The sequence below is a fragment of the Dromiciops gliroides genome, chromosome 3 (assembly GCF_019393635.1).
Source record: "Dromiciops gliroides isolate mDroGli1 chromosome 3, mDroGli1.pri, whole genome shotgun sequence".
In the NCBI taxonomy this organism is placed as follows: domain Eukaryota; kingdom Metazoa; phylum Chordata; class Mammalia; order Microbiotheria; family Microbiotheriidae; genus Dromiciops; species Dromiciops gliroides.
Window position 1 is genome coordinate 583056234 of NC_057863.1, and position 26194 is coordinate 583082427.

At 35.8% G+C, this 26194-nt stretch overlaps 1 protein-coding gene and 1 pseudogene across 1 annotated transcript; both read left to right on the forward strand.

Moving 5' to 3' along the window:
• The first annotated feature begins 10262 nt into the window (after nt 1–10262).
• LOC122750531 (putative olfactory receptor 52P1) lies at nt 10263–11207 on the forward strand. The gene has a single exon (XM_043997278.1). It carries the CDS (start codon nt 10263–10265, stop codon nt 11205–11207), a length of 945 nt encoding a protein of 314 aa, XP_043853213.1.
• Nucleotides 11208–13685: 2478 nt separating this feature from the next.
• LOC122748041 lies at nt 13686–21092 on the forward strand (annotated as a pseudogene).
• The last annotated feature ends 5102 nt before the right edge of the window (nt 21093–26194 follow it).

Genomic DNA, 26194 nt, shown 5'->3' on the forward strand with positions numbered 1-26194 from the left:
TAACATTCATTAAAAATTTGAATTTCAAATTATTTTCTTTCTTCCTGTTCCTCCCCCAACCTTGAGAGGACAAGCACTTTGATAAATATTATAGGTGTGAAATCATATTTCCTTATCAGCCATGTTCCAAAGTAAACCCAGCTAAAAACAAACAAACAAAACAAGAAAAACAAAGAAGGTTAAACAAAGTATACTTTAATCTGAATTCAGGGTTCATCAATTCTTCTCTAGATATGGACAGCCTTGTCATCTTAAGTCCTTCAGAATTCTATTGTCAGAGTAGCTAAGTCTTTCACAGTTGATTATCCTTACAATTTATAATTTTCTCCTGGTTCTGCTCATTTCACTTTGAATCAGGTAATGTGTTTTCCTAGGTCTTTTTTCTGAAACCTACTCATCATTTCTTATAATAAAATAGTATTTCATCACAACCATATACTACAACTTGTATAGCCATTTTCCACTTGAACATTCCCTCAGTTTCTAATTCTTTGTAACCACAAACAAAACACACACATATTCCTACAAATAGGTCCTTTTCTCTCTTATTTGTTTTTGTGATATAGACTTAGTAGTGGTATTTATTTCATCAAAATGTATGTGGTTTTGAGAGGCTGAGAGCTTTTAGGGGGATGAGTTAAAATTTAGTTTTTGGAATAGATGATATTGATCATCCCAACCCAAATGAGTTTGGTCTTTGTCCCATAAATAATAGGATTGAATATGGGTGGAGCCAAGAAACTGACCTTGAAAAATAGGATGTGAGCACATTGAATTACATTGAAGTTAAACCCATATATAAACAATGTAAAACAAAAAGGCCAAAAGAGCAACCTGGAATTATGCGCAAAGAGTTATTAAATTACCTGTACCCTTTGATCTAGCAATACTACTACTAGGTCTCCTTCCAAAGGGAAGTAGGATTAGGGCAAAATATAAAGAACCTATATGTTCTAAATGTTTATAATAGCTCTCTTTGTGGTGTCAAAAAAACTGGAAATTTCATGGATGCCTATAAATTGGGAAATGGCTGAAAAAGTTGCGGTATATGTTTCTGATGCAATACTATAATAAATGCTATAATAAATGATGAGCTCAATGATCTTAGAAAAAATGGTGAAAGATTTGCATGAAATAATGAAAAATGCAAAGAGAACATTGTACACAGTAATAGCAATATTGTTTTAAGAATGACTTTGAAAGAATGTCAGTTTGTCTATTATAAATACCCCAATTAACTATACAAGACATAAGAAGAAAGACATTGTCTGGTCCAAAGAAAGAGCTGATAAATAGAAACATATATATGTGTGTGTGTGTGTCTGTGTACTTATAACATCTATACCTATATACAAATATGTGTATGTATATAAAGATATATATATATCTGTATATATGTGTATATACATATGTGTATATTAATGATAGCCATCTGTAGGGCAGGGGGAGGGAAGAAAAAGAGAAATTTACATGGTTACTTTATAGGCAAATCATAATCTGAATCAGTAGAATTAGTTCCCATAGCAAGTGTTCCATATTCTGATGAGACAACATGTATTTTTTGTGTTAATATTCATGGATTCTTTATCTGTTTTATATCATGGACCCTTTGCCAGGCTAGTGAAGTTTATGGACCTCTTCTCAGTATAAATATATAAGGGGATAGCAAGTTGTATATAATAAATTTGCAATTTCATGTTCAATCATCTTTTTATTATAGTATGTTATGGAAATTCTTGTTTTATTAAATAAATCTAAAAAATAAAGAACAAAAAAGAAAATTTAGAAAAGAAAAGAGGTTAAGATATAGAAATGGGCCATGCAGCTATTTCATACCTTGAGCTTTGCCTCTTCCTGGAAAAATTTAAAGACATCTAAGAAGATCAGGCTGTAAGACATGAAGAGAAAGATCACATCAAAGTCCAGTAATGATAATGCCACAAAGAATTCATAGGATCTATCATTATATGTGTACTCAGTAGCCACCCTGACTATAGCTATGCTCTCATGGTAGGAAATGGGGATGGTGGCTTTCTTGAATAGTTCAGCCTCAATTTTATGAGGAATGGGCACACAGTGATCAGAGCAGCTCTTATGGTAGCCACTAAAATGATGTTGACAAGCTTTTCTTTCTTTCTTTTTTCTTTTATCTTTTTTTTTTTGACAAGGCAATGAGGATTAAGTGACTTGCTCAGGGTCACACAACTACCAAGTGTCAAGTGTTTGAGACCGGATTTGAACTCAGGTTCTCCTGAATCCAGGGCTAGTGCTTTATCCACTGTGCCACTTAGCTGCCCTCTGACAAGCACTTTCTTGATGAGAATTGTGGTGTATCTCAAAAGGTTGCAGATGATGATGAAATAGTAAATTGCTATGGCCAAGAGAATGCCTGATTCTAGTCAATGGAAAGTATGAGGAATGTATATCTGGAGTAGGAAAGCATCAAGGTGGTTCTTGTGAGCCTGTATTCAGAAAACAACAAAGCTTTTAGGAGTGATGCAGATAGGTGAAGATTTATAGTGGCCAAGTTGGCCAAGAAGATGTACATGACTTCATAGAGGCTAAGTTTAGCATGGATGGGCATTACCAATCACTGCTGAGATAAAGGAAATGAAGAAGATATAAATCCAATGCTGTACTGAATACAGGGCATTCCATTTAGTATAAAGGTGGATGGAACAATAAAGGTTCTGTTGGCAGGAAACATGATAGGTCAAAGTTAGCCTGATGTTCAAAATGTTCTTGAAACCCTGCACAAAGGACATTAAGGTTATGATTGAGGCCTGATATTGGCATGTCCCTCAGTCTAGTTTCCCATATTTAATCATGACTATCTAATGATAGGTACCTGTGAAGCAGAATTTTAAAGATCTCTTGGAGTTAATAAATAAACATATTTTAAAAATAAAGTTGAAATTACATAAATATTCATTAAAAGATTTACCAAGTGATAAGTTTGAGGGAATAGCCTTATGCTAGGCAAATACAGAGAAAGAACTGGGACAAATGGGGAAAATATAAAAGGAAATCAACTTGATCTCAAGAAAAAGAACCACTCTATAAATTACAATTGCTAAAAAAAATAGATTGAGCTGCCTTAGAAGGGAGTAAACTCTTCACCAATTGAGGTGTTAAAGAAGCTGAATGATCAGTGAGTAGCTGGAAATATCTATCAGGGCCTAAAAAATCTAGCTATGATGTCTAAAATCTAATGAGTGGTGACCTTAAATTAGAAGCTTTAGCAAGAATTTAGCCTTTTAAGTGCATTAGAAGTTAGTAAAAAGAGAGAGAGAGATAAAAAGCAAACTTCACCTAACTATCTAAAAGATCCCAGCATCTGTCTTCCCGCCAAGCTGAGGTCTCAAAAACTAAAAGCTGTCTTCTTCCCAGAAGCCTCCTGTGAAACAGGAAACAGGGCCATCCACACACACAGCTCCAAGCTAATTGGTTGGTGGCACCGATTAACAGAAGCCACGTGTGGCAAACATCACTTCCTGACACTGATCTGACCTTCAAAACCCCAGAAAAGGTCACTTTTGGATGCTAACTCGCATGTGGATGCCAAGTCACATGCTTTCTCCTCATGGCAGGGCTTCCCTGAAATCTTTCTCAACAGGTTGGTAGTGCTCTAATTCTCATATAACATAAGGAGATGTATCTTCCATAACCATACAGTTGGAATAGATGATTTCAAAACTCTAATTTAAATCTTAAATTGTCTATATAAATTAATTTTGTATGTCATAGAGATTTGGAACCAAGCATTGATTTACATATATATATTTATGTATATGTATATGAATAATAAAAGACAATAATGGGATTTGCCAATGCCCAAAGGCACCACCTGGAGGAGATTGATTTGGATTGATTGAATTTAGTGAGAGTGATTGACTTTGCTGATTAGCCTACTTAATGTTGACTTGATTAAAGCCACACCTGCCTGGCCCTCAAGAGTATTGTTCTCAGAAGCTGTAGATTCAGACCCCTCCCCACCCCTCAACACACACAAACACACACAAGTACTCCTAACTAACTAAAGGAAGTTAACTAACTTACGAACACCTTCAAGTCATGTAAATCAATGGATTTGAATGCTACCAGCCAATTAGCTAGGAGTGGTGTGTGGAGACTACCTCTCTTCTGGACCTGCAGGGAACTTCTGCTGTCACAGGCATAGGAACTCTCTTTTTGTCTGCTGGGACTCCAAGGTGGTGGCAGGAGATTTGGGAGAAGAACCAGGCCAGGTTGAACTCTTATCTCTCCTTTAGGGTAGATAAGTTTCTTAACTTTCTGAACTTCATGTGTTTTCTTTTCAGTCTTTAATAAATGCTAAATGCCCAAGACTTGGTGCTAAAACTTCTAATTTATAACTAAACCCTAGCTAGTTTTCCCTACACTGGGGACAGGAATAAGGTGACCACACATTTAGTTTTACTTGTCACAGTATGTATATGTACACACGCGCGCGCACACACACACACACACACACACACACATATATATTTGTATACATATGATAGATAGATTGATAGATCAATATATAAGTAATATATAGTTATGTTTCAATATAGTTGGTTTCCTTTGTAATCTTAAATATTTCATTTTATATATTTAATAATTTTATACTGAGAAGGGGTCCACAAACTTCAACAGACTGCCAAAAGGGTCCATGACATAATACAGATAAAGAATCCATTAACATGAACTCAGGAAAGTTATGTTGTCTCACCAGAATAGGGAATACTTGTTATGGGAATTACCTCTTCTGATTCAGATTATGATTTGCCTATTAATTAATTGACCATAGAATCATAGTTCTAGAGTTGGAATAGTCTTTAAAGATTATTTAGTCCAAACCTCTTACCTGAAGCCCAAAGATGAGGAAATTAGCAAAGGTTATAGAGGTTCTAAAGGTTAAAATCCACTCCTCTGCCTCCAAATTCAATGTTCCTTCCACAGCAACATGGTAATTTATAAAATTTTAATCCTTTAAGTATAATTATAACTAACATAACCAAGTGGGAAATAAGGTGCATTAATGTAAACATACTATTAAATTAAACTTATGGAATATTTGATAAAGACAGAAAAAGACAGAAGGCAATGTGGATAAAATGCTGAGCTTGAAATCAGGAAGACAAGTTCAATTCTGATCTTAGATGCTTACTGGCTGTGTGATCCTGAGTAAATCATTTACTCTGTTTGCCTCAGTTATCTCAGCTATAAAATGGGTTAATAATAGCTCTTACTTTCCAAGGTTTTTGTGAAGATCAAAAGAAATAACATTTATTAAGCACTTAACACAATGATTAGGAAATAGTAGGTGCTATATAAATGCTTTCCCCTTTCTGAACAAATGAGCTAATTCTATAGTGACTAATAGATGTGTCTATGTCCTAAGGAATGTGGACAAAGATAACTAGAGTAAGTACAATGTACCATCAACCAATTGTTCAGTTTCCTAGGTAGTAAAATGGGACTAATTATATTTATGCTACCTATTTTAGAACATTATTCTGAGGAAAGTAGTTCATAATGTTTAATAAAACAGAAATGAGTTAATATTTTCCTTATTTGCTACTCTGATGCATTATCATGGAATGGAGGCAGTATCCATAAGTTCTTAAAGTACATATTAATGAGTCCTGTAAAATAGAGGTGTCAACCATGCAGCCTACAAGCTACATTTGGCTCATAGTACTCTCAAATAGACAGAATCAGATTAAAATGTAATTGGGAGGGGCAGTAGGTGGCATAGTGGATAGAGCACAGGCCCTGGAGTCAGGAGTACCTGAGTTCAAATCCGGCCTCATACACTTAACACTTACTAGCTGTATGACCCTGGGCAAGTCACTTAACCCCAATTGCCTCACTAAAAAAATGTAATTGGGAAATATTTAAAATACATAAAACATAGAAAACATTACATTTAAAAACTTTCTTCAGGAATTTTCATATATTTATTAGTGCTTCCCCTTTTACATTTTAGTTTGAAATCATTGCTATAAAGGAGCTCATGTCTGCTGTCTGAACACCAGTCTTTGGAAGTGAATAGACTCATCATCAAATAGTTGATAAACTTCTATGTCTCCTTATTTTTTGAAATCCAAATTAGTGGGAACCATATCCAGAGATAAAAACGCAGATCTTGATTTATTTCTATCTGCAGTAGCCACAGCAATAGTAGTTGTCAAAGTAGTCTATACTATTTGTCCGAACAATAAAGTCCTCATATTGTCTGCCTGTTTTCAGGAGGAAGGTCAAACATATTCCCCATTAGTATTGTCAGTCTCTTTACCTTTCTTGGTCATGAATATATCTCTTGTGCCAGATCTGATCCTGATATTTCATCTGTGACCTCACTGGTTTCTATTAGGAGAGAAAAATAAAAACTAGAATTGTACATAGTGCTTTAATGTTTTCAGAGCACTTTAGTTATAGCATGACACATGTAATCTTTACAATTACTTTGTGAGGTAGGTACTCATTTCACAGGTGAGAAAACTAGGGTTGAGAGATATTATGTAATTTACCCAAGGTCACATGGTAAATTAGGGGCCAGATTTGAATTTACATTTTCCTAAATACAAGTGTTGCTTTCTAAACACTGGTCCACTCAAAGCTGGGTGCCATTTGTGACTGTGATTTCTTTACCTTTCCTGACCATGCCCAAAATGCCATTTTCCCTTGAGTATAACAAGCCATTAAACAATTGAAGAACTCTTAATCAAGACACTCTAGGGAAACAGAAAGAATAAATAGGGACCCAGGGGCATGATTTAGCTGTTGAGACTTGGGATTAAGCCAAAGTGCTCACTGAACTTGGCACTCCAATGATAATTGGCTGAGTTGGCTATAATTTCAGCATACTGTGAGTATGTGCAGGCTTTTCAGACTGTTTTATGTGGTAGATGAACACTGGGCTATCTCCTCAGCTCTAAATTGGGGTGAGTTCATTTGGGCTATAGAAGGAAAGAAAAAAGAAGACTTAGGGAGGAGATACATTAAACCTATGGGAAAGTTTTTTTTCTTCCTTTTGGTAGAACTTTTTAAATCTTTGGAAATATTGGAGAAACTAAACACCAAAGTGACTGAAAGTTAGCTAAACTGAGCTGGAATTAATGCTTTATTCTTTGAAAATCTAGAGATATGAGAGAACTTCCCAGCAGAGACATTTACAGGAATGAATGCCTGAGAAACACTGAAGTGTCTCATTCTCAGGGGTATATCTCAGAAAGGGAAAACATCCCCCATTTCTGTTTATCATTTAGGCAACCTTTATCTGCTGGGCACAGCATAGGGGGACATTTTGGATACTTGGACCAATTCTAGACTGGCTGTTCTCTAGGCAAGAAGAGATAATCATTGTATATATGCTTTTATTTCTTTTTACAAGGATATAGGTGTTTCAGAATATGTTTGTATATGTGTCTGTGTGTTTCATCGTACGTGAAAGCATGCTTGTGTATAAAGTTAAGAATTTGTTTGAAGGCCTGATCCTTTTGGATATAGTATCATAAAATGATTAAATCAGATATTCAGAGCTGGAACAGGTCTTGAAGGCCATTAAATTAATTCCATCTCATTTTACAAATGTGTAAATTGATGCCCGAGAAATTGTGACTTTGCCTGAGTTCACATGGGTAGCAAGTGGAAGAACCAGGATATAAACAGATTCTCTGCTTGATCTGAGATATGGACTTAGTAAATGACCACTGTTTACTCCAACCTCATGGCTCCACAAGCCTTCAAAATATTTGCTTATTAGTGCCATCTTAGATTTTGTATACCAAAATAGTTTATAGAGTTCCTTGTCTGCCTGATCCCTATACCAGTCTCTCAGTTATAAAAAGCCAGAAATCATCTTATCTAAATTCTGTATCTCCCCACAGCCTTGTCTAATAGATTTTTTGCACCTAGTAACTATTTAGTAAGCTTTTTTGAATAAATACAAGAATGGATGTGTGTTCAATTTGTTTATATATTTAAAGATGTATATATATATATATATATATAAGTATGTATATCTATACTTGATGGTATGATCATGTGTGAGTATCATTGCAAGTGCTTATCAGTACATGCATCTGGGTGTCATGGAGCATAAATAATACTCTACTGGATATCAGGACACTATCAATATAGTCTAAGTACTTTCACTAATTGCCACTTATAAAGTAAAAAGGTTGTAGTAGATGAACTTCTAACTGAGATTCTATGAACATATGATTAGAAAAAAAATAATCACAGATATATATGCAAGTTTTATATGTAATTATGTGGTTGATATTTCATTTTACTATGTGTCAGCCCATATGTGAATTTACCATCTTCATGTTTATAAGAGAATCAGAGAGACATTTTCTTTTCACTTTTACTGGTGTTCCTATTACAAATAGGCCTCAAGCAGACAAAAAAGAGTGGGAACAAACCTCAGATTTTATGAAAATCCTAAGTCTGTAGGGACCTGAGAATTCTACTCACTCTTTGGTCAAAGACTTGGACCTGGTTGCAGCTATGTGCCACAGTGGGTAAAGGACTGGCCCTGGATTCAGAAGGACCTGAGTTCAAATCCGGGCACAGACACTTGACACTTACTAGCTGTGTGACCCTGGGCAAGTCACTTAACCCTCATTGCCCCACAAAAAAAAAAAAAAAAGACTTGGGTCTGTTCTCTTCCTACACCTTTCTTCACTGGAGACTTGTAATAAGATCATCTAGAGAAGATAGCATATCTTCAAATATTTTAGCAAAACATTTGCATCCCACTTATGTTTCTTCTAATTGGAATTCCCAGGTAAGTCTATAGAGGGAGGTGGTCACAACTCTGGTTTCCAGTGGTGAAGTCAATCTGGAATTTCAATTCTTGATTATAAAAATCAGTTAATTGAGTAATTTAATTGAATTTCACTAAAGTCCTCTTATTATGTATTCTTATCATGTGACAATAGTTTTTTGTTTTTTTGTTCTCACAGGTCACACCTAGGTATAAAGGTTTCCAATGATCATCATAGATATGTAGCATTTGTTAGAGGATGATCCTGACTAAGATTAGGGAAGGTCATCATCAGGAAATTATTCATTAGATGGTGCAGATTTTTTGGTCACAAAACTGATGAAGTTCACCTACTAAGTTGTGGAGGTATTTTAATCTGCCTTCCTGAAAAGGGAACCCATGCCAAAAAAATAATGGATCCATGAGTCTATTGAAGTAAATTAACAATAAGCCTTATATTCACAAATTTCATAGTAGGGGATTTGATATCAAGGTGTGAACAGCAAAGAATGACTAAGGATATAGGATGATTTAGAAGATTTATTACTCATATATACTTATACCTAGGAAGTTGGAGAATTGTCTATGTAGTTAGGTGAATGAGTCAGTGAGATCTTAAACTGCATTAGGGAAACTGTAGCTTCTAAGAATAAGGTGATAGTGCAATGGAACTAGTCAGTTCAAATATATAGCATTGTGATCAGACTTGAGCATCATACTTTAGAAAGAACTGGGTAAGTTGGAAACCATTCAGAATATTACAAACAGAAAGAAGGGCCTGGATTCTATTACTCTTGTAATTCTTTGGACAGTTTCAAATTAATTAAATGTTTCCACTTAATAAATGTACAAATATGGCAGCATATTATATTAATGAAGAAAATTCATAACCTCACCCATCAAGTTTTGCTTATTTTACCTTCCTTACTGTTCAGATTGCCTTTTGGGCCACTTTCTGTCCATTAATACATGGGTAACATTTTGCTGATGTCATTAAAGACATAAGATGCTATTTCCCCTTCAAAAGGAGGATATAAATATGAATTGGATAGTTAATTCATTGCACCAAAGATTTAAGATATAAAAATAATAGGCAGAGAAAATGTCTCAAATCTAAAGTGATACAATTTAATAAAGATACTTTTCAAGTCTTCCTATTGAGTACATTCTTTCAGTGGGTGTTAAGTGATACCAGTTAGAAATTTAATTTCTAATTGGTTCCTTCAAATTCTGAGTTTCACTGAAATATGATGATTGTTTTCATCCCAGTTTTAATTGAAAGTAAACTTGATCATTAAAAAAATATACATACAGAAGCTTTAATAAAGGCAATAGTTTCACCTATGTTACTGACTTTAGTAATGAATTGCTCTTCATTCCCTGATCTATATGTTGCATATTTTTTAGGATCTGATCACAATGATCTTTCTGGAGCATTTGGCCTTTGGAATTCCAGGTACTGGTGGCCTCACATGACAGCACAATGTCTCCCATGAATGAATCACATTTCTCTGCATCCTCATTCTTTCTGATGGGCATCCCAGGCCTGGAGTACCTACACACTTGGATAGGGATTCCATTCTGTACCATGTATGTGGTTGCTTTGGTGGGGAATATGACAATCTTATCTGTGGTACGGGCAGAAAGAAGCCTACATGAACCCATGTTCTTCTTCTTGTGCATGCTTTCTGTTACTGACCTGGTTCTCTCCACCTCTACTCTGCCCCGAATGCTCTGTCTCTTCTGGCTTGGTTCACATCAAATTGCCTTTGATGCCTGTCTAACTCAGATGTTCTTTATTCATAGCTTCACAGCTATGGAATCTGGTTTCTTCTTGGCTATGGCCTTTGATCGGTATGTGGCCATTTGCAACCCATTGCGCCATACTACCATTCTTACTAATGCTCGAATAGCCAAAATTGGTGGGGCTGTGGTCCTCCGGGGTGTGGCCTTCTTCTTTCCACACCCTATCTTGCTAAAGCAATTGCCCTACTGTCGCACTCGCATCATAGCCCATACCTACTGTGAGTTCATGGCAGTGGTGAAATTGGCATGTGTGGACACAGGTTCCACAAAGCGCTATAGTTTAAGTGTGGCCTCTGTAATTGGGTCCTGTGATGGCTTCTTCATTGCTATCTCATATGTCTTGATACTTCGTGCCGTCTTTCGCCTTCCATCCCGTGAGGCTAGCCTTAAGGCTCTAGGGACATGTGGCTCCCATGTCTGTGTGATCCTTGTCTTCTACTCTACAGCTGTCTTCACATTTCTCACTCACCGCTTTGGCCACAATGTGCCACCTCAGGTCCACATTTTCATTGCTAACATGTACTTGTTGGTTCCTCCCTTCCTTAACCCCATTGTATATGGTGTCAGAACTAGAAAGATTCGGGACTATGTTGTTGGAGCATTGAGGGTCAAGTCTGTGTGATTGTGTGTCAATAGACATGGTGAGAGAAGTAGTTAAAACTTAGAGTTGAAGCTAGACCAAAGAACCCATCTCTCATTTATACATGGTGATCCATTTCTTTCCAGTAATTCTTGCCATTTTTTGGAGGGGGGGGGCAGGGTAATGAGGGTTAAGTGACTTTCCCAAGGTCAGCCAGTTAGTAAGTGTCAAGTATCTGAGGCAGGATTTGAATTTAAGTCCTCCTGAATCTAGGTCCCATGCTGTATCCTCTGTACCACCTGACTGCCCCAATTCTTGCCATTTTAACAGCTACTATAATGACAGAAAAGAAAATAAATGATCTACATTTTAACAAGTTTCATACCATATTTTAGGGAATCTTGAAACATTTCTAAAAAAGAGAAGCATAGATGTGTGAAACACATTCCTCTTCTTTCTGCTATTCTACCTCTAGATGAATTTAGTTTACTATCCTTCCCTAGAGAATGGTTTATATGAGGTGCATAGCAGAGAGGATATTATAAAGCCAGTGGTGCTGGATGATTATCTTTAAACAGAATAAGCTTCAGAATAATCCTTGATGAACCATGAAGAGGTTATATTTTGTGTCTTTAATTCTGTGTTGAGAGCAAGAGAAGTAGCAATGCTATCATTATCCTTTGAGAGTTACAAATGCATGGAACATTATGTGCCAACAGGAACAATCATAGGTAAAAATATAAAATGTAGTATTATAGAAAGAACCCATTAGAAGAAATAATCAATGAAGATTTTTTTTTTCAGTGAAATAGGTCTTTCTTTTAAGGAGCTTATCATCAGAGAAGACATCACACCTGGTAAATATAGAGGTTTATATGTATACACATGTATACACATTATTAAATGTGTACATTATTAAAATTACAAAATGAACACAAAGTACATAATGAGGAAAAACAATAGCATTTGGGCTTACCTTCAGTTTTTGTTTAATTGTACTTTCTTTGTTACAAAGGGAGTTGAGTTGGGAAAGACTATATGGATACTACTCATCAAATTACTGTTACAAAATTGTATTTAAAACAGGGAGTCAAGAGTAAATTATATATACATATATATATGTTTCACTTTTATCAAGTTAGATTCTTACAAGGTATGTAAATATAATTCAAATTTGGTAAGAACTATTTGTACAATTAATATAAACATCAATTATTACGTGGATTCCAAGAGTCAGAGGATCAAACTAGACAGTATCAAAATGGGGAGAGAAATGAAATGCATTATGAAGTGGGAATAGAGTAATTCATGCTACTGAATTTTTATATGTATGAGATTAAGCCTATAGAAATTAGTGCTGGTTATTAGAAGAAAATTCCTACTTCTACTATGATAACTGAACATTTTAATTCACAAGTATCACTGGAAAAGGAATTTCCACTATAGGTCAGAGGAAGAATATATTCATCATATTAGAAAAGTAGCAATGGGGGTATTCAAGAACTGATGGGTATCAACCCAATATGAGCAGGTGTTTTATATTACAGAGAAGTTATTCAAACTTGTCAAATGTGACCATGATTGTACACTCTAACAAATGTGAGTGGTTTGAGAAACGTGATTCGATTAAAGTGCCTTGTAAAACATTTCCAAAGATTATGAAATCCTGGGCAATAAAGCAAACACCATGGAGCTATGTTCTTTTCAACATTGTTTCTATTTGAAAGCAGTTAGTTTAAAAAAAGAAAGCTACAGTTAAAAACAAAGAAGGAATAACTCTACTCCCGGTAGTAGATAAGAATATGATAGTGAATATGGAAAGAAGATACTACTACTTAAAAAAAAATCATTTTGTCTCTACCATAGAGAAAAGAACCAGAACTTTGCCAGGACAAAGCTGTTAAGGAATTGAATTAGAAATTCTTAAGGATGAAAGATTCTCAGCAAAAATTTCAGGCTGGTAAAAAAGCAACAACAAAACTAAACTAAACAAAAATGTAGGGGGCAGCTAGGTGGCACAGTGGATACAACACTGGCCCTGGAGTGCAGGTTTGAACTTGGTCACTCCTGACTCCGGGACCTGTGCTCTCTCCACTGTACTACCTAGCAGCCCTTTCTCTTTCTTTTTTTTTTTTCTTTAGAAATATTTCAGTTTATTTAAATTATTACATACAATATGCCACTGAATCTGTAGATAGTACTGTACCACAGGATGGATAAATGGTTCAGTGTTCAATGAAAACAGCATCTACACAGCAGCTCAACAGACTTTCTAAAAGGGTCTAAGCCATTATATTAAGCCGATAAAAGGTTATGTTTTAAACGAAAATTTTACAAAGCATGATAGTTACTGAATTATCCCTTTTTTGATATTTAAAAACTACAGATTTTTAAAAAGGAACCAAAATCCTGCCTATTTGAAATGCTGATTATAATTATTATGCAAACAAAGAAACTGTCAATACAGTGTTTTATTTCTCACCTTAAGTCACCTGATTAAGTAGTTTTAAATAAGTGAAGATGGCCAAAAACAGCAACCTCCCTACTCCCACAAAACAAACAAACAAAAACACAAAACAACTTTATATTCCAGAGAAAAGGGAAACAAACTATTCAAATGAAATTACTATGCTGACAGTAGGTCAAACCTAGAGTTTGAAGAAGGATTTATACTTCTCTTTCAGTATTATGCATGCATGCCTGCATGCATGCATTGCATTGCATTTACACATATATTGTGAATATGGGCTTAGAAAAGTACATTTTATGGATTCAGGAGGACCTGAGTTCGAATCCAGACTCAGATACTTGACACTTACTAGCTGTGTGACCCTGGGCAAGTCACTTAACCCTCATTACCCTGCACAAAAGAAAGAAAGAAAAGTACACTTTAGTGTGCTACTTGGAAAATCCATGGATTTTCATGGAAGAAATCCTCCCTTGTTTGCAGGAGCTAAGAGGACATTAATTGGCTCTTGATGAAAAGGCAAGACTCATTTCAATGGGAGCTGCTGTCCTAAACTCAACTTCTGCTAGAAATGAATCATGCTATTCAATAATTTCAGTAAAGGAATCTTAGTATGCCTGCATCAGGAGGAACTTAAATTGTGCTATTCTAATAAGCAAAGCAGCAAAACAACTGGAATCATAAGGAAAAATAGGAGCAGGGCTTAAGATGGCAAGAACCTTTATATTTATATGAAGAACTTTTTGCTGTCAATTTCCTAATTCATGTTCATTCAATTTTCTAAGAGGTTTTATAATTAAAAGAGATAACACTAATTACAATTGGTTTTCTGAATCTTAAGGTAAACCATCTTCACAATGGAAAAATGTTTTGGGGAGGTCAAAGCTTAATATGACTAGCAATTTTGGGTGTGTAAGTTGACCCTTGCCTTACTAAAACAAAAACAAAAACAAAAACTTCACAAAACTTTTCTGGGTTACCAACCTACTGGAGGAGTTGCCAAAATAGAGACCATGTAGATTTAGGCTAAATGATACATGGGGGAACTGAATACTTTATCCACATAATTAGAAAACCAAACCCATCAGCCTCCATTGAAACACTATTGCATGCAAGTAACTCTTTCTCAACTGATGCATAGGAGGAGAAAAAGGAGAGGGAGAGGTTAGGGAAATGAAGGAGAGGAAATAAGGAGAGCTGGAAGACAGCAGATAAGGAAAAGATACCAGTGAACTGACGTGCATACATACACACATACGCATAAATATATATGCACACTCCTTTACATAATGTGAGTTCTTAAGGCTCACAGTGAATTATTTTCCATAATATATGTATTCTCGATCTTTGTGCCCTCATTCAGCTATCTTTACATCTCTTCCCCCTCCCCCTGGCCAAAATTCTGGGGAAAAAAAGCCTGCACCATGTGATGGCTATATCTCTACCTTGCCTTTAATCTTTAGTGTACTATTTTAAAATCCCATTTCTTCCATTTACATCCTGTTCAGCCCCAGGCAATCACTTCATCTCTCTGAAATTGAGTTCTTTATTTAAAAAATAAGAAGTTTGGTCTCAATGACCTTAAAAAACTTTTCCAGTTCTAAATACTTGTTTCTTGTTTAGTCATCACCAGCTTCTAATGACCCCATGGAACATACTGTCCAGGTGGTTTTCTTGGAAAAGATATTAGAGTGGTTTGCCATTTGCTTCTCCAATGGATTAAGGTAAACAGAGCATAAGTGATTTGCCAAGGTCACACTGCTAGTTAGTATCTGGGATTGGATTGGAACTCAGGTCTACTTGATCCCAGGGCAAGTCTTTATCTACTGAGCCATCTTGCTTCCTCAGTTCCAAATATAGGGTACTTTGAAACTTGCAATCTGGTTTCAGCAACAACAAAGGGACACATGGTTATTCCCATTTCAGGTGTGTCACAAATGGTGTTCAGTTTAGGTCACGGGAATATGTCCTCTTCATCCCCTCTTCTTAAGGATTTTATAATTTAATATAAGGAAGGACCAGTGAACAAATAACTAGTAATCAAAGGAAAATGAGATTCATATAAAGTAGTCCAGGTAAACTGCCACCTGCCTGTAACTAAACAAGGACTTTTCTTTGAAATTTCTGACAAATGGTACCCAGCTTCTGTTTAAGACCCCAAGCAAGATATGACTGTATGTAGTACATACCACTTTGGAAGAGTTCTATTAGAGAGCTTTTCTTGCCAGTGTGATAAAATGTGGATCTCTACAACTTCTATACATTGTTCCTGCTTCTGCTCTCTGGAGCCAAGTATTATCCTCCACCTACATGGCAATTCTCTAAATCAGGGATTCTCAACCTGGGACCTGTGAAATTCTTTTTTCCCCTTAGTTCAAACTGGTGTAACTATTCTTACAGAAGTTAGACTGTTTCTTTGTTGTTGCTCTTTTTTCCCCCTGAGTGTTCACTCACCCCTTCTTTAATGATCTGTTCTAGCATTTTGGCAGGAATTGGCAAGTCAAGCTCATTGGCTCATTATTTGAAAACTCCATTCTCTTCATTTTTTTTAAGGTAAAGAGAATGTTCTTCTTCAGTCCTATGGTAACTCTCCTTTTTTAAAAATTTATTTATTTATTTATTTATTTTTTAGTGAGGCAATGGGGGTTAAGTGACTTGCCCAGGGTCACATAGCTAGCAAGTGTAAAGTGTCTGAGGCTGGACCTGAACTCAGGTCCCCCTGAATCCAGGGCCAGTGCTCCATCCACTGCACAACCTAGCTGCCCCGGTAACTCTCCTTTACATTATGCAATTTCAGATATCACTGCTAGTGGCTCAGTAATCATATGTACCAGTCCTCTCAATGCCTGTACTTCCAGTTCATCTTGTACACATGACTCAATTTCATGTAGGAAAGTTAGTTGACATTTTACTATGCATTTATTCATCTCAGGAATGAAGTTCTATTGACGATTTTCAATTTTAAATGTCATTTCTCTTGGTAGAGAAAACTGAAGCAACATAAAGATTAAGTTCTGCTTTCCTTCTGTTTCTTTTATCATCATCCCCTATATTACCCGTCCCCAATACCAAACAGGTTTCTATACAGAAGAGTAATTTTAAATTCTTTGGGGAATTGACTTGAATATCTCCTAAATCTCTTTGTTGCTAAATACATTTCCCACGACCTCAGAACCATCTCAAGGAGGCACACAGAACTTTCTGTTGAACTCTTTAGAGTAAGGGGTTATAAGCAGAGCTACACAGATCCTGTCATAACTTTCAAGGTAATAGTAAAGTTTTATGGTAGGATATGGGTAGGACCAAGAGATGAATACACACACATATATACATACACATAAATAAATGTGTATATATATACATTACAGCTTATATAAAAATACACATATGCACATATGTAGATAGATAGATATAGAGATAGACATAGAGAAATAGAGATATTTTCTACTTTTGTATTCCCTTCAATTCACCAGACTACCAAGAGCCGCAATTAAAAAAAAAGAGAGAATAGAAAGGTAAGAGTGCCCTACTCTGGTGCTAACTACAGAGTTACTCACTATTCTTTGAAAATTAACCTATAAAATATATTTTACAATTGTTCCATGGAAACATTCATTTGTGATGCAGCATCATTACTCATTTATCTGTCATTTCAGTTGTGATTGCAAAGGTCCCCAGACTCTGTCCAAGTAAATTTTTATGCATCTTATTTTGAAACCCATTTGTTATTTTTCCTTCCTCCATCCTCTAGAAAGAGCTTTTCAGGGTAACTCTGCTTGGAAGTATTTTCTAAAACTTTAAACATTTTACATCATAGATGTCAAATTCAAACCAAAGCGGGTTGGGAGACTGAACATAAGGATTATTGCAGGATGCAAATTGACTTAGAAAACCACTATTCATTTATTAATTTAATGATCTCATTATTCAATAATTTATTAGTATTAGTAGTAATAGTAGTATTCTATTGTATTTCTTTTATGTTGTTACATATTTCTCAATTGAATTTCTAATCTTTTTTGGACTATTCAGGTCTGTTACAGGTGTAAGTGTTTGATGTATCTGTTTTAAATTATATCTTTTTTTTTTTGGTTTTTAAAATTTAATTTTATTATTGTTCCACATTCTCCCTCCTGTCACCCATTGAGAAGGCAAGAAAAGCAAAGTCCCATTACAAATCTGTATAGTCATCAAAACAAATTGCTACATTATCCATGTCCAAAAAGAAAAAAAAAAGGAATAAAAGAAAATATGCTTCAACCTGTACAATGAGTCCTCTATTTGTGGGTAGAAAGCAAGTTTCATCATGGATCCTTTGGAACTGTGGCTGGGTTATTGATCAGAGTTTCTAAGTATTTCTAATTTGATTATCATTACAATATTGTTGCTAGTGTATAATTTGTTCTCCTGGTTCTGCTCACTTCAGTTTGAATCAGTCTAAATTATCTCTTAAAATAGTCCATTCTCTGGTTAAACAGTTCTCATTGTTAGAGATTGATTGATTGGTTGACTGATTGATTGAATGGATGAATGAATGAGTGGATGAACAACACCTGCATTGTAGCATTGCAGTATAGTGGGAGAAAGCACTGACTCTGTACTCAGAGAATTTGACACTTGACCTTAAGAAAATAATTTAAGCTCTCTGGATGTCAATCTCCTCATCTTGAAAATTATGTTTTCATATTGCCTAGACTTTGAAGCTGATTTCCATCGACAATTCTATGACCTCACTTCTCCCTCCCCAAAATAGTTTTCCTTATTATAGTGGAGAGTTTTAATCCATTTCTACAGTCCACATGAAATGATTATACTGTTGCTTAACTTGCAAAATCTGTACACTAGACTTTATTCAAGCAATTAATTCCTTGAGCAGGAAATTGTGATCAGGCATTTGGAGAGACTTTGCAGCTACAAGAGAGAGAGGTCAAATATCTAACTGGAATCAAAGTTAACTATCTGTTTAGTGTTTAAAATAGTTTGAAAAAACAAAGCCATTTGGAAGACAGAACTTGAGAGAAGGTGTAGAAATGATTACTCACATAATAGCAGACATAAATAAACAACATTGGCTTAAGATTCAAGAGATTCAGAAACAAATACAAGATTCTCTTCTTTACTAGTTTTGTGACCTTACATAAGTAATTTCATTTTTTTTGAGTCTGTTCCTTTTCTTCAAGAGTGGGGGACTAAAAAACTAATTAGATGCTTTCTAAGTTTCTTTGCAATCCTATGATTAAAATTTATTTTCCTTAGTAGATAGTTCATTTATTTATTTCTATTGATCTATAACTATTGGATTAAAATGGGGAAGAAATTCCTATGGACACATGTATTAAAAGAAGTAAAAAAAATTAATGTACTCCACCCCCCAAATAGGCAAGAAATGGTGGCAGTGCTATAGTGAAAATAAGTGGTACTCAAGCAAATATAGGATATGGACCCTAGGAGAAAGAAAGAAAAAAAAAACATTAAACTGGACAGAATCTAGGCATCAGCTTGGGCTTTAGATAGATTTGTAAGATAAAAGATTGAGACCTGGAAGAGACCTTAGAGATCATCTATTCCACCCTCCTCATTTTATATGGAAGGTTAAAAAAACTGAAGAAAGGAAGGGAAGCATTTATGGGGAAACTGAAGACAGAAAATATTAAGTGACCTCTCTGAGGTCTCATAAGTAGGAAACAGTAGATGGGATTTAAAACCAAATCCTTTGGTTCCAAATACAACTAAGTTTCCTCTACACCACCTCTTCCTCCCATGTGGTGGTTTGTTTTTAAGAGGAAGATAAAAATAGGCATCAATGATTTTATTGTTATAGAGAACCCTTGGATAAGGAAATTACCTCTATAAATGCAGTTCGGGATCTCAAGTGAAGCTTATGGCTCTAGAGAGTTGCTGAGCATACTTATATATTAGATAGTTTGCTTAGTGTTACATAGCCAGTTTCTGTTAAGCAGATATAGGACTTGAATCCATATCTTCCCAATTCTGAGACCAGTTCTCTATTCACTGTGCCATATTGTCTCTACAGCAGGAGAAATATGCAAATCGATTCCCAATAAGTAGTTATTTCCCAAAGGAAATATACATAATAAGCTCAAATGATGTGTTAATAAACATACAGACATCAACATATAAAGTGTACTTATGTACATGAGGAAGGTGATTCATCATTGATGTATTTTTCTTTGTGTCATGTTTTCCTTCCTTTTCTTTTTTTCCAAATAGATTTTAATGAGATAAACTGCAAGGGAAAAATACATATCAACCTTAATACTTCTATTTATTCTGAATTTGTATCCACCTTCTTTTCTGGTGAAAAGATTCCTTCTCCCAAACTCCAGTCCAGTAGCCAAGAGGGACGTCTTCTGGTAACAATTCCATTCCCCAGCCAGAGGTATTTTTATTGGCTGGGATTCCTGGACTGGAGTTTTTATTAAGGCTGGTTCTCCCCGCCCTTTTTCTTAGTCTTCATAATTGCTCTTGTTGGCAACATCACCATCATAATCATCCACATAGAGAAGAGTCTCCATGAGTCCATGTTTATCCTCCTGGTAATGTTGCCATTTGTTAACCTGTCCATAGTGCAACTGTGCATACTTATTAGGCATCTTCTGGCTGGATGTTGAAGAGATTGGCATTAATAGCTGCCTCATCCATATGTTCTTCATTGCATCTTTTTATGTCATGGGGTCTGGCACTATTTTGACTATGGCTTTTGATCACTTTGTAGCTATTTGCAACCCAATGAAGTACACTAACATCTTTTTTTGTTTTGTTTTTTGTGGGGCAATGAGGGTTAAATGACTTGCCCACAATCACAGAGATAGTAAGTGTCGAGTGTCTAAGGCCAAATTTGATCTCAGGTCCTCTTGAATCCAGGGCCAGTGCTTTATCCACTGTGCCACCTAGCTGCCTCCAGTACACTAATATTTTAGCCAGTATTTCACTGGTGAAAATGGGTCTGGTAGTCATAGCAAGGACTATGGTCCAGCTTATTCTGATGCCTATCTCAGCCAAAATATTGACCGGCTTCTGAAGCAACCTTATTCCCTACTCTTATTGTTCATACATTGCTATGCTACAGATTGCTTGTAGGGACATATCCTATTATATTATCTGTGGCATCATGGTCATTGGGACTTACTGGCATGGACTTACTCTTTATAAGCCTCTCTAATGGAATGATTTTCAAGCTTTATTCCAGACCCGTTCTTGGGAAGCATGACATAAGGCCCTAAGTACTTGTGATTTCCATCCTTATCCTTTTTTATTCACCTGTTGTGTTCTCTTTTTTGGCTAAAAAATTTGGATACCAAATTCCCCACCACTTCCTGATAATAGTGGACAATCTCTACTTCTTTGTGCCTCCCATGATCATGCCTTTGGTATATGGGGCCAGAACCAAGCAGATTAGGCAATGTGTCCTCCAAACGCTGCATTACCAACCTAAATAAGTTCTGACACAGGGGTGGTCAGACTTTAAAGGATATTTGTGAATTTGAAAGGTTAGTAAGAATGACTGGTGGAGATAATGCTAGTCATAGGAAAACTATTTTTTGAATAAGGAGCCTTTCCATGAGCATATTATTTTAATTCTTTTTAAAAAAATTTTATGTCACACTCTGGATGTGTTTTGAGATCAAAGTACACTAAAAATTATCACACTTAAAAAAATTCTAGTTCATGGCCAACAAAAATCTATAATATTTTGAAATTAGTTAATTGATTCATTTTTATTCATAATCTGTCCCTCTCAAAACCTGTCTGTCTTTTCATGAGTTTTCTTTTTTTTTTCTTTTTTTTTTTTTTTAGTGAGGCAATTGGGGTTAAGCAACTTGCCCAGGGTCACACAGCTTGTAAGTGTTAAGTGTCTGAGGCCGGATTTGAACTCAGGTACTCCTGAATCCAGGGCTGGTGCTCTATCCACTGCGCCATCTAGCTGGCCCTTTTAATGAGTTTTCAAGGGTCATTTGGATATCAGTCTACTTAAGGTTTATATGGTATTTGAAATCTACTGTGGAGGCAGCTAGGTGGCACAGTGGATAGAGCACAGGCCTTGGATTCAGGAGGACCTGAGTTCAAATCTGGCCTCAGACACTTAACACTTACAAGCTATGTGACCCTGGGCAAGTCACTTAACCCGAATTGCCCCGAAAAAAAAAATCTACTGTGTTTTATGTGTCATAGGGAGCTAGACTTAATGTAATGCATTTTTGTTTTATGTTTTTTAATGTAATAAACATTTTTTATTTATAGTTTGGGGTTCCAATTTTTATCCCTCCTTCCCTCCCTCCCCTGCCCAATCCCTGATTTGACAAGCAATAAGATATGGTTTATACATGTATGATGTAATGTAACTTTTAACAACTATAAAACCCAAAGTGCTCTCTCTCTCTCCTCTATTCTCTCTTATGTTTAAGTGGCATTCTATACATTATAATTTTGAAAATAATAATAAAAATCACTACAATGAGACATTAGGTACACATATAACTGTGTATCTATATTCTCTCTCTCTCTCTCTATATATATATATTATATTCTTAGGGTATATGAGGTATTCAAGGATGACTAGCACCACTTGCATCAAACCTTATTGAGCCCTTTTCAGGGCTGCTTATCCACCTTTGGTGTCCACCTTCATTCAAGTCTCACCTAGAGTTACGAGGATTTGTAGCATGCACAGAGCCTATGCACTGGTTTAAAAAAAAAACAAAAAGAAAAACATTTTGAGAGATGGGTTGAACCATTATTGGAGTAACTGACAGGTCTCAGACCTATTGAGGAGTTAAGAGTATGTGTACCCTAAGCATATGAAGACTTTTCCTAGAAGAATGGACAGATGAGTACAATGCATTTCAATGGCAATGAAGGCAACTGAAACAGGCTCTGTGTAGCCCTTAGAGCTTGGTCAGGCATCAAATATGTTTAAGTCATCTCTTGAATTCTAAGTCACTTCCAGCCATCTTAATTTTTTTTCCCCTGCTACTGGACATTGATGACTCAGGAAGAGAGAGTAAAGCTGATGATTAAGCTCAACTCTGCCTCATTTAAATCCTATTCAAGCACAAGTCAGCATATCAGCCTGTGATGCCATTAATCCTCATTGAAAATGAAGGATAAACCATAATAATTCTTGACATTTATACCCTCATTCAGGTATCTTCTCATGTCTTCCGTCTCTCCTTGGGCAAAAATTGGGGGAAAAAGTTACATGCACCAGATGACAACTATATCTATACCTACTCTTTCTTCATTAGTGCACAAGTTCCAAGTACCAATTCTTCCATTTATTTATGTGCAGCCCTAAACAATAATTTAGTCTGTTTGACCTTTTGTTCTTTCCCTAAAATACTGATAGGTTTGGACTCAGTGACTTAAAAACACCCTTCCAAATCTAAATATAGGCTACTTTGAAACTTATTATCTGGTTTCAGCAACAACAAGGGGATACCCCTGAAATGGGAATGATGACAAACATAAATGTTGCTCAAGACATGTTCTTTTCTTCATACTTTTAAGGATTTTACAATTTAATATAAAGAAGAACAGTGAAAAATAAATTTTAATCAAGGGAGAATATTATTATTGAGAACTAGTCATTGGAAATTCTATCTACCTCTACCTAAGCAAGAACCTCTCTATGAAATTGCTGAGAAATGGTCATCTAGTATCTGTTTAAAGACCTCAAGCAACATTGGAATATGTACCTTCTAAAATAATGCATTCCACTTTGGAACAGCTCTAATTATTAGGAAGTTTTTCTTTCTAGTGTGATAAAATCTGGATCCCTGCAATTTCTACACACTGTTCCCAATTCTGCTCTCTGAAGCCATGTATTATATCCCTCTTATATAACAATTCTCTAAATCAGGACTTCTCAACTTTTCCCCTTATATTTTTCCCTATACTGACAATTGTATTTCACTATGCTTTTCTTTTCTAAACCCTTGTATTTTTCAATACAATTAAAATATGATTATGAGGAAGGATGCTTCAATGTCACCTGTTGAAGTATTTCACAGTCTACCACAGGCACACCAGCATAGATCCAGCCCCATCCCCAGCAAATCAGGAGCAGGCCTCAGGAGCCTCTGAATCAGCAGCAATAGCAACTGCTTCTGGAACTCTTAGCCCACAAACAGTAAGGGGGTCAAACAACTGGCTAGAAGGAAATTACAAGGGTCTCTTTGCTAGCACTAAAGCAGGATTGTGTTGTTTTGCCCATACTCAGACCCAGGCCACAGTCTTGGGTGGCAGTCCCAGGCTTGGCAGGAAGGCAAGCACACTAGAGCTTGAAGCCACATTGGAGCAGGATTATTCATAGTTCCAGGGCACAAATCAGGCCTATGATTGCTATCAAACCAGAGCACAGGCCAAGACAGTAGTAAACATACCTCTCCTTAAATCTTACCACTTTGGGAGAACTAAAAACATAGAAATTCTTAAATGTATCTCAAAACACAGCTGCACAAACCCCCTGAAGCTTGTGCCCTGGAAGCAGTGCCTCACCTTAACAGAGAGTTAAAAATCAAAAAACAGGCTGGGGTATGAGCAAACAAAGAATTCTAACTATAGAAAGTTTCTGTTGTGACAAGGATGATCAAAATACACCCTTAGAAAAAGATAACAAAGTCAGAGCTCCTGCATCTGAAGCTTCCAAGAAAACTATTACTTGGTCTCAGGCCATAGAAACATTCAAAAAGGACTGAAAACAAAGTAAGAGAGATAGAGGAAAAAATGGAAAGAGAAAAAAAAATCATGGGAGAAAAATTCAACAGCTTGGTAAAGGCTACACAAAAACATACTGAAGAAAATAACACCTTAAAAACGAGAGTAGGTCAAGTGCTAAAAGAGTCACAAAAAAAAATGAGGAAAAAAGAATACCTTGAAAAGCCAAATTGGCCAAATGGAAAATTAGGCACAAAAGCTCTCTAAAGAAAATTACTCCATATTAGGGTTGAGCAAATGGGAGCTAGTGACTTTATGAAAAATCAAGAAACAGTAAACCCAAAGAATGAAAACATAGATGACAGCATGAAATATCTCATTGGAAAAAAAAAAACAATTAACCTAGAAAATAGACCCAGGAAAGATAATTTGAAAATTATTGGGCTACATGAAAACCATGAACAAACAAACAAAAAAAGCTTAGTCATTATCTTCCAAGAAATTGTCAGGAAAAATTTCCCTGATATTCTAGAACCAGAAAGCAAAAGAGAAATTGAAAGAATCCACTTATCACTTCCTGAAAGAGATCCCAAAATGAAAATTCCCAGGAATATTATGACCAAATTGTAGACCTCCCATGTCAACAAGAAAATATTTCAGACAGCTAGAAAGAAACAGCAACTTCTATATTGAAGAATCAGAGGGCTTGGAATACGATATTCAGGAGGGCAAAGAGATTGGGATTACAACCAAGAATCACCTACCCAGCAAAACTGACTATAATCCTTCAGGGGAAAAATAGGAATTCAATGAAAGAGAGGACTTACAGGTATTATTGATGAAAAGACCTGAGCTGAATAGAAAATTTAATTTTCAAATACAAGACTATAGAGAAGCATCAAAAGGTAAACAGGAAAAAGAAATCATAAGGGATACTAAAAGGTTAAACTATTTACATTCCTACATGGGGAGATTATACTTGTTACTCATAAGAACTTTCTCATTATTAGGGCAACTGGATGGAGTATATTTAGACAGAGGGCACAGGTTTGAGTTGAATATAAAGGGATAATCTTTTTTTAAAAATAAAATTAAGGGTTAAGAGGGGATGCACTGGGAGAAAGGGAAAGGGAGAGATGGGATGTGGTAATGTATCTCATAAAAGAAGCAAGAAAAAACTTATATAGTGGAGGGGAAGGTGGGGAGGTGCAGGGGTGTGAGTGAATCATACTCTTATTAGAATATGACTCCAAGAGGGGGTAACATGTATACTCAATTAGGTATGTAAATCTATCCTACTTTGCAGGAAAATAAAGCAGGGGTATGATATACGGGAGATCAGATTGGGGGAGGGGGCAGTCAGAAGCAAAAACAGCTTTTCAGAAGGGACACTGTGAAAGGATATGAAGAATAGAGTAAATATTGTTGGGAGGGAATAAGATGGAGGGAAATACAGTTAGCAAAAGTAGCAGAACATACTTTGAAACAGATTTGTCTGATAAAGGCCTCATTTATCAAACATATAGAGAACTGAGTCAAATTTATTAAAATAAGAGACATTTCCCAATTAATAAGTGATCAAAAGGTATGAACAGGTCTCAAATGAAATAATCAATGCTATTTATAGTTGTAAGGGAAAATTCTCTAACTCACTATTGATTAGAAATATGCAAGTCAAAACTATTTTGGGGTGCTACTTATTGGATTAGATAATAGGACAATAGGAGGAAATGACAAATGTTGTAGGGGATATGAAGAAAATGAGACATTAATGCACTGTTGGTGGAGTTGTAAACTGATTCAAACATTCTGTAAAGAAATTTGAAACTATGACCAAAAAGCTATAAAACCAAGCATACTTATTGACCTAGTAATGCAACTACTA

Excerpts from the sequence above, each read along its gene's own strand:
- LOC122750531 (XM_043997278.1), top strand. The coding sequence starts at position 10,263 with ATGTCTCCCATGAATGAATCACATTTCTCTGCATCCTCATTCTTTCTG.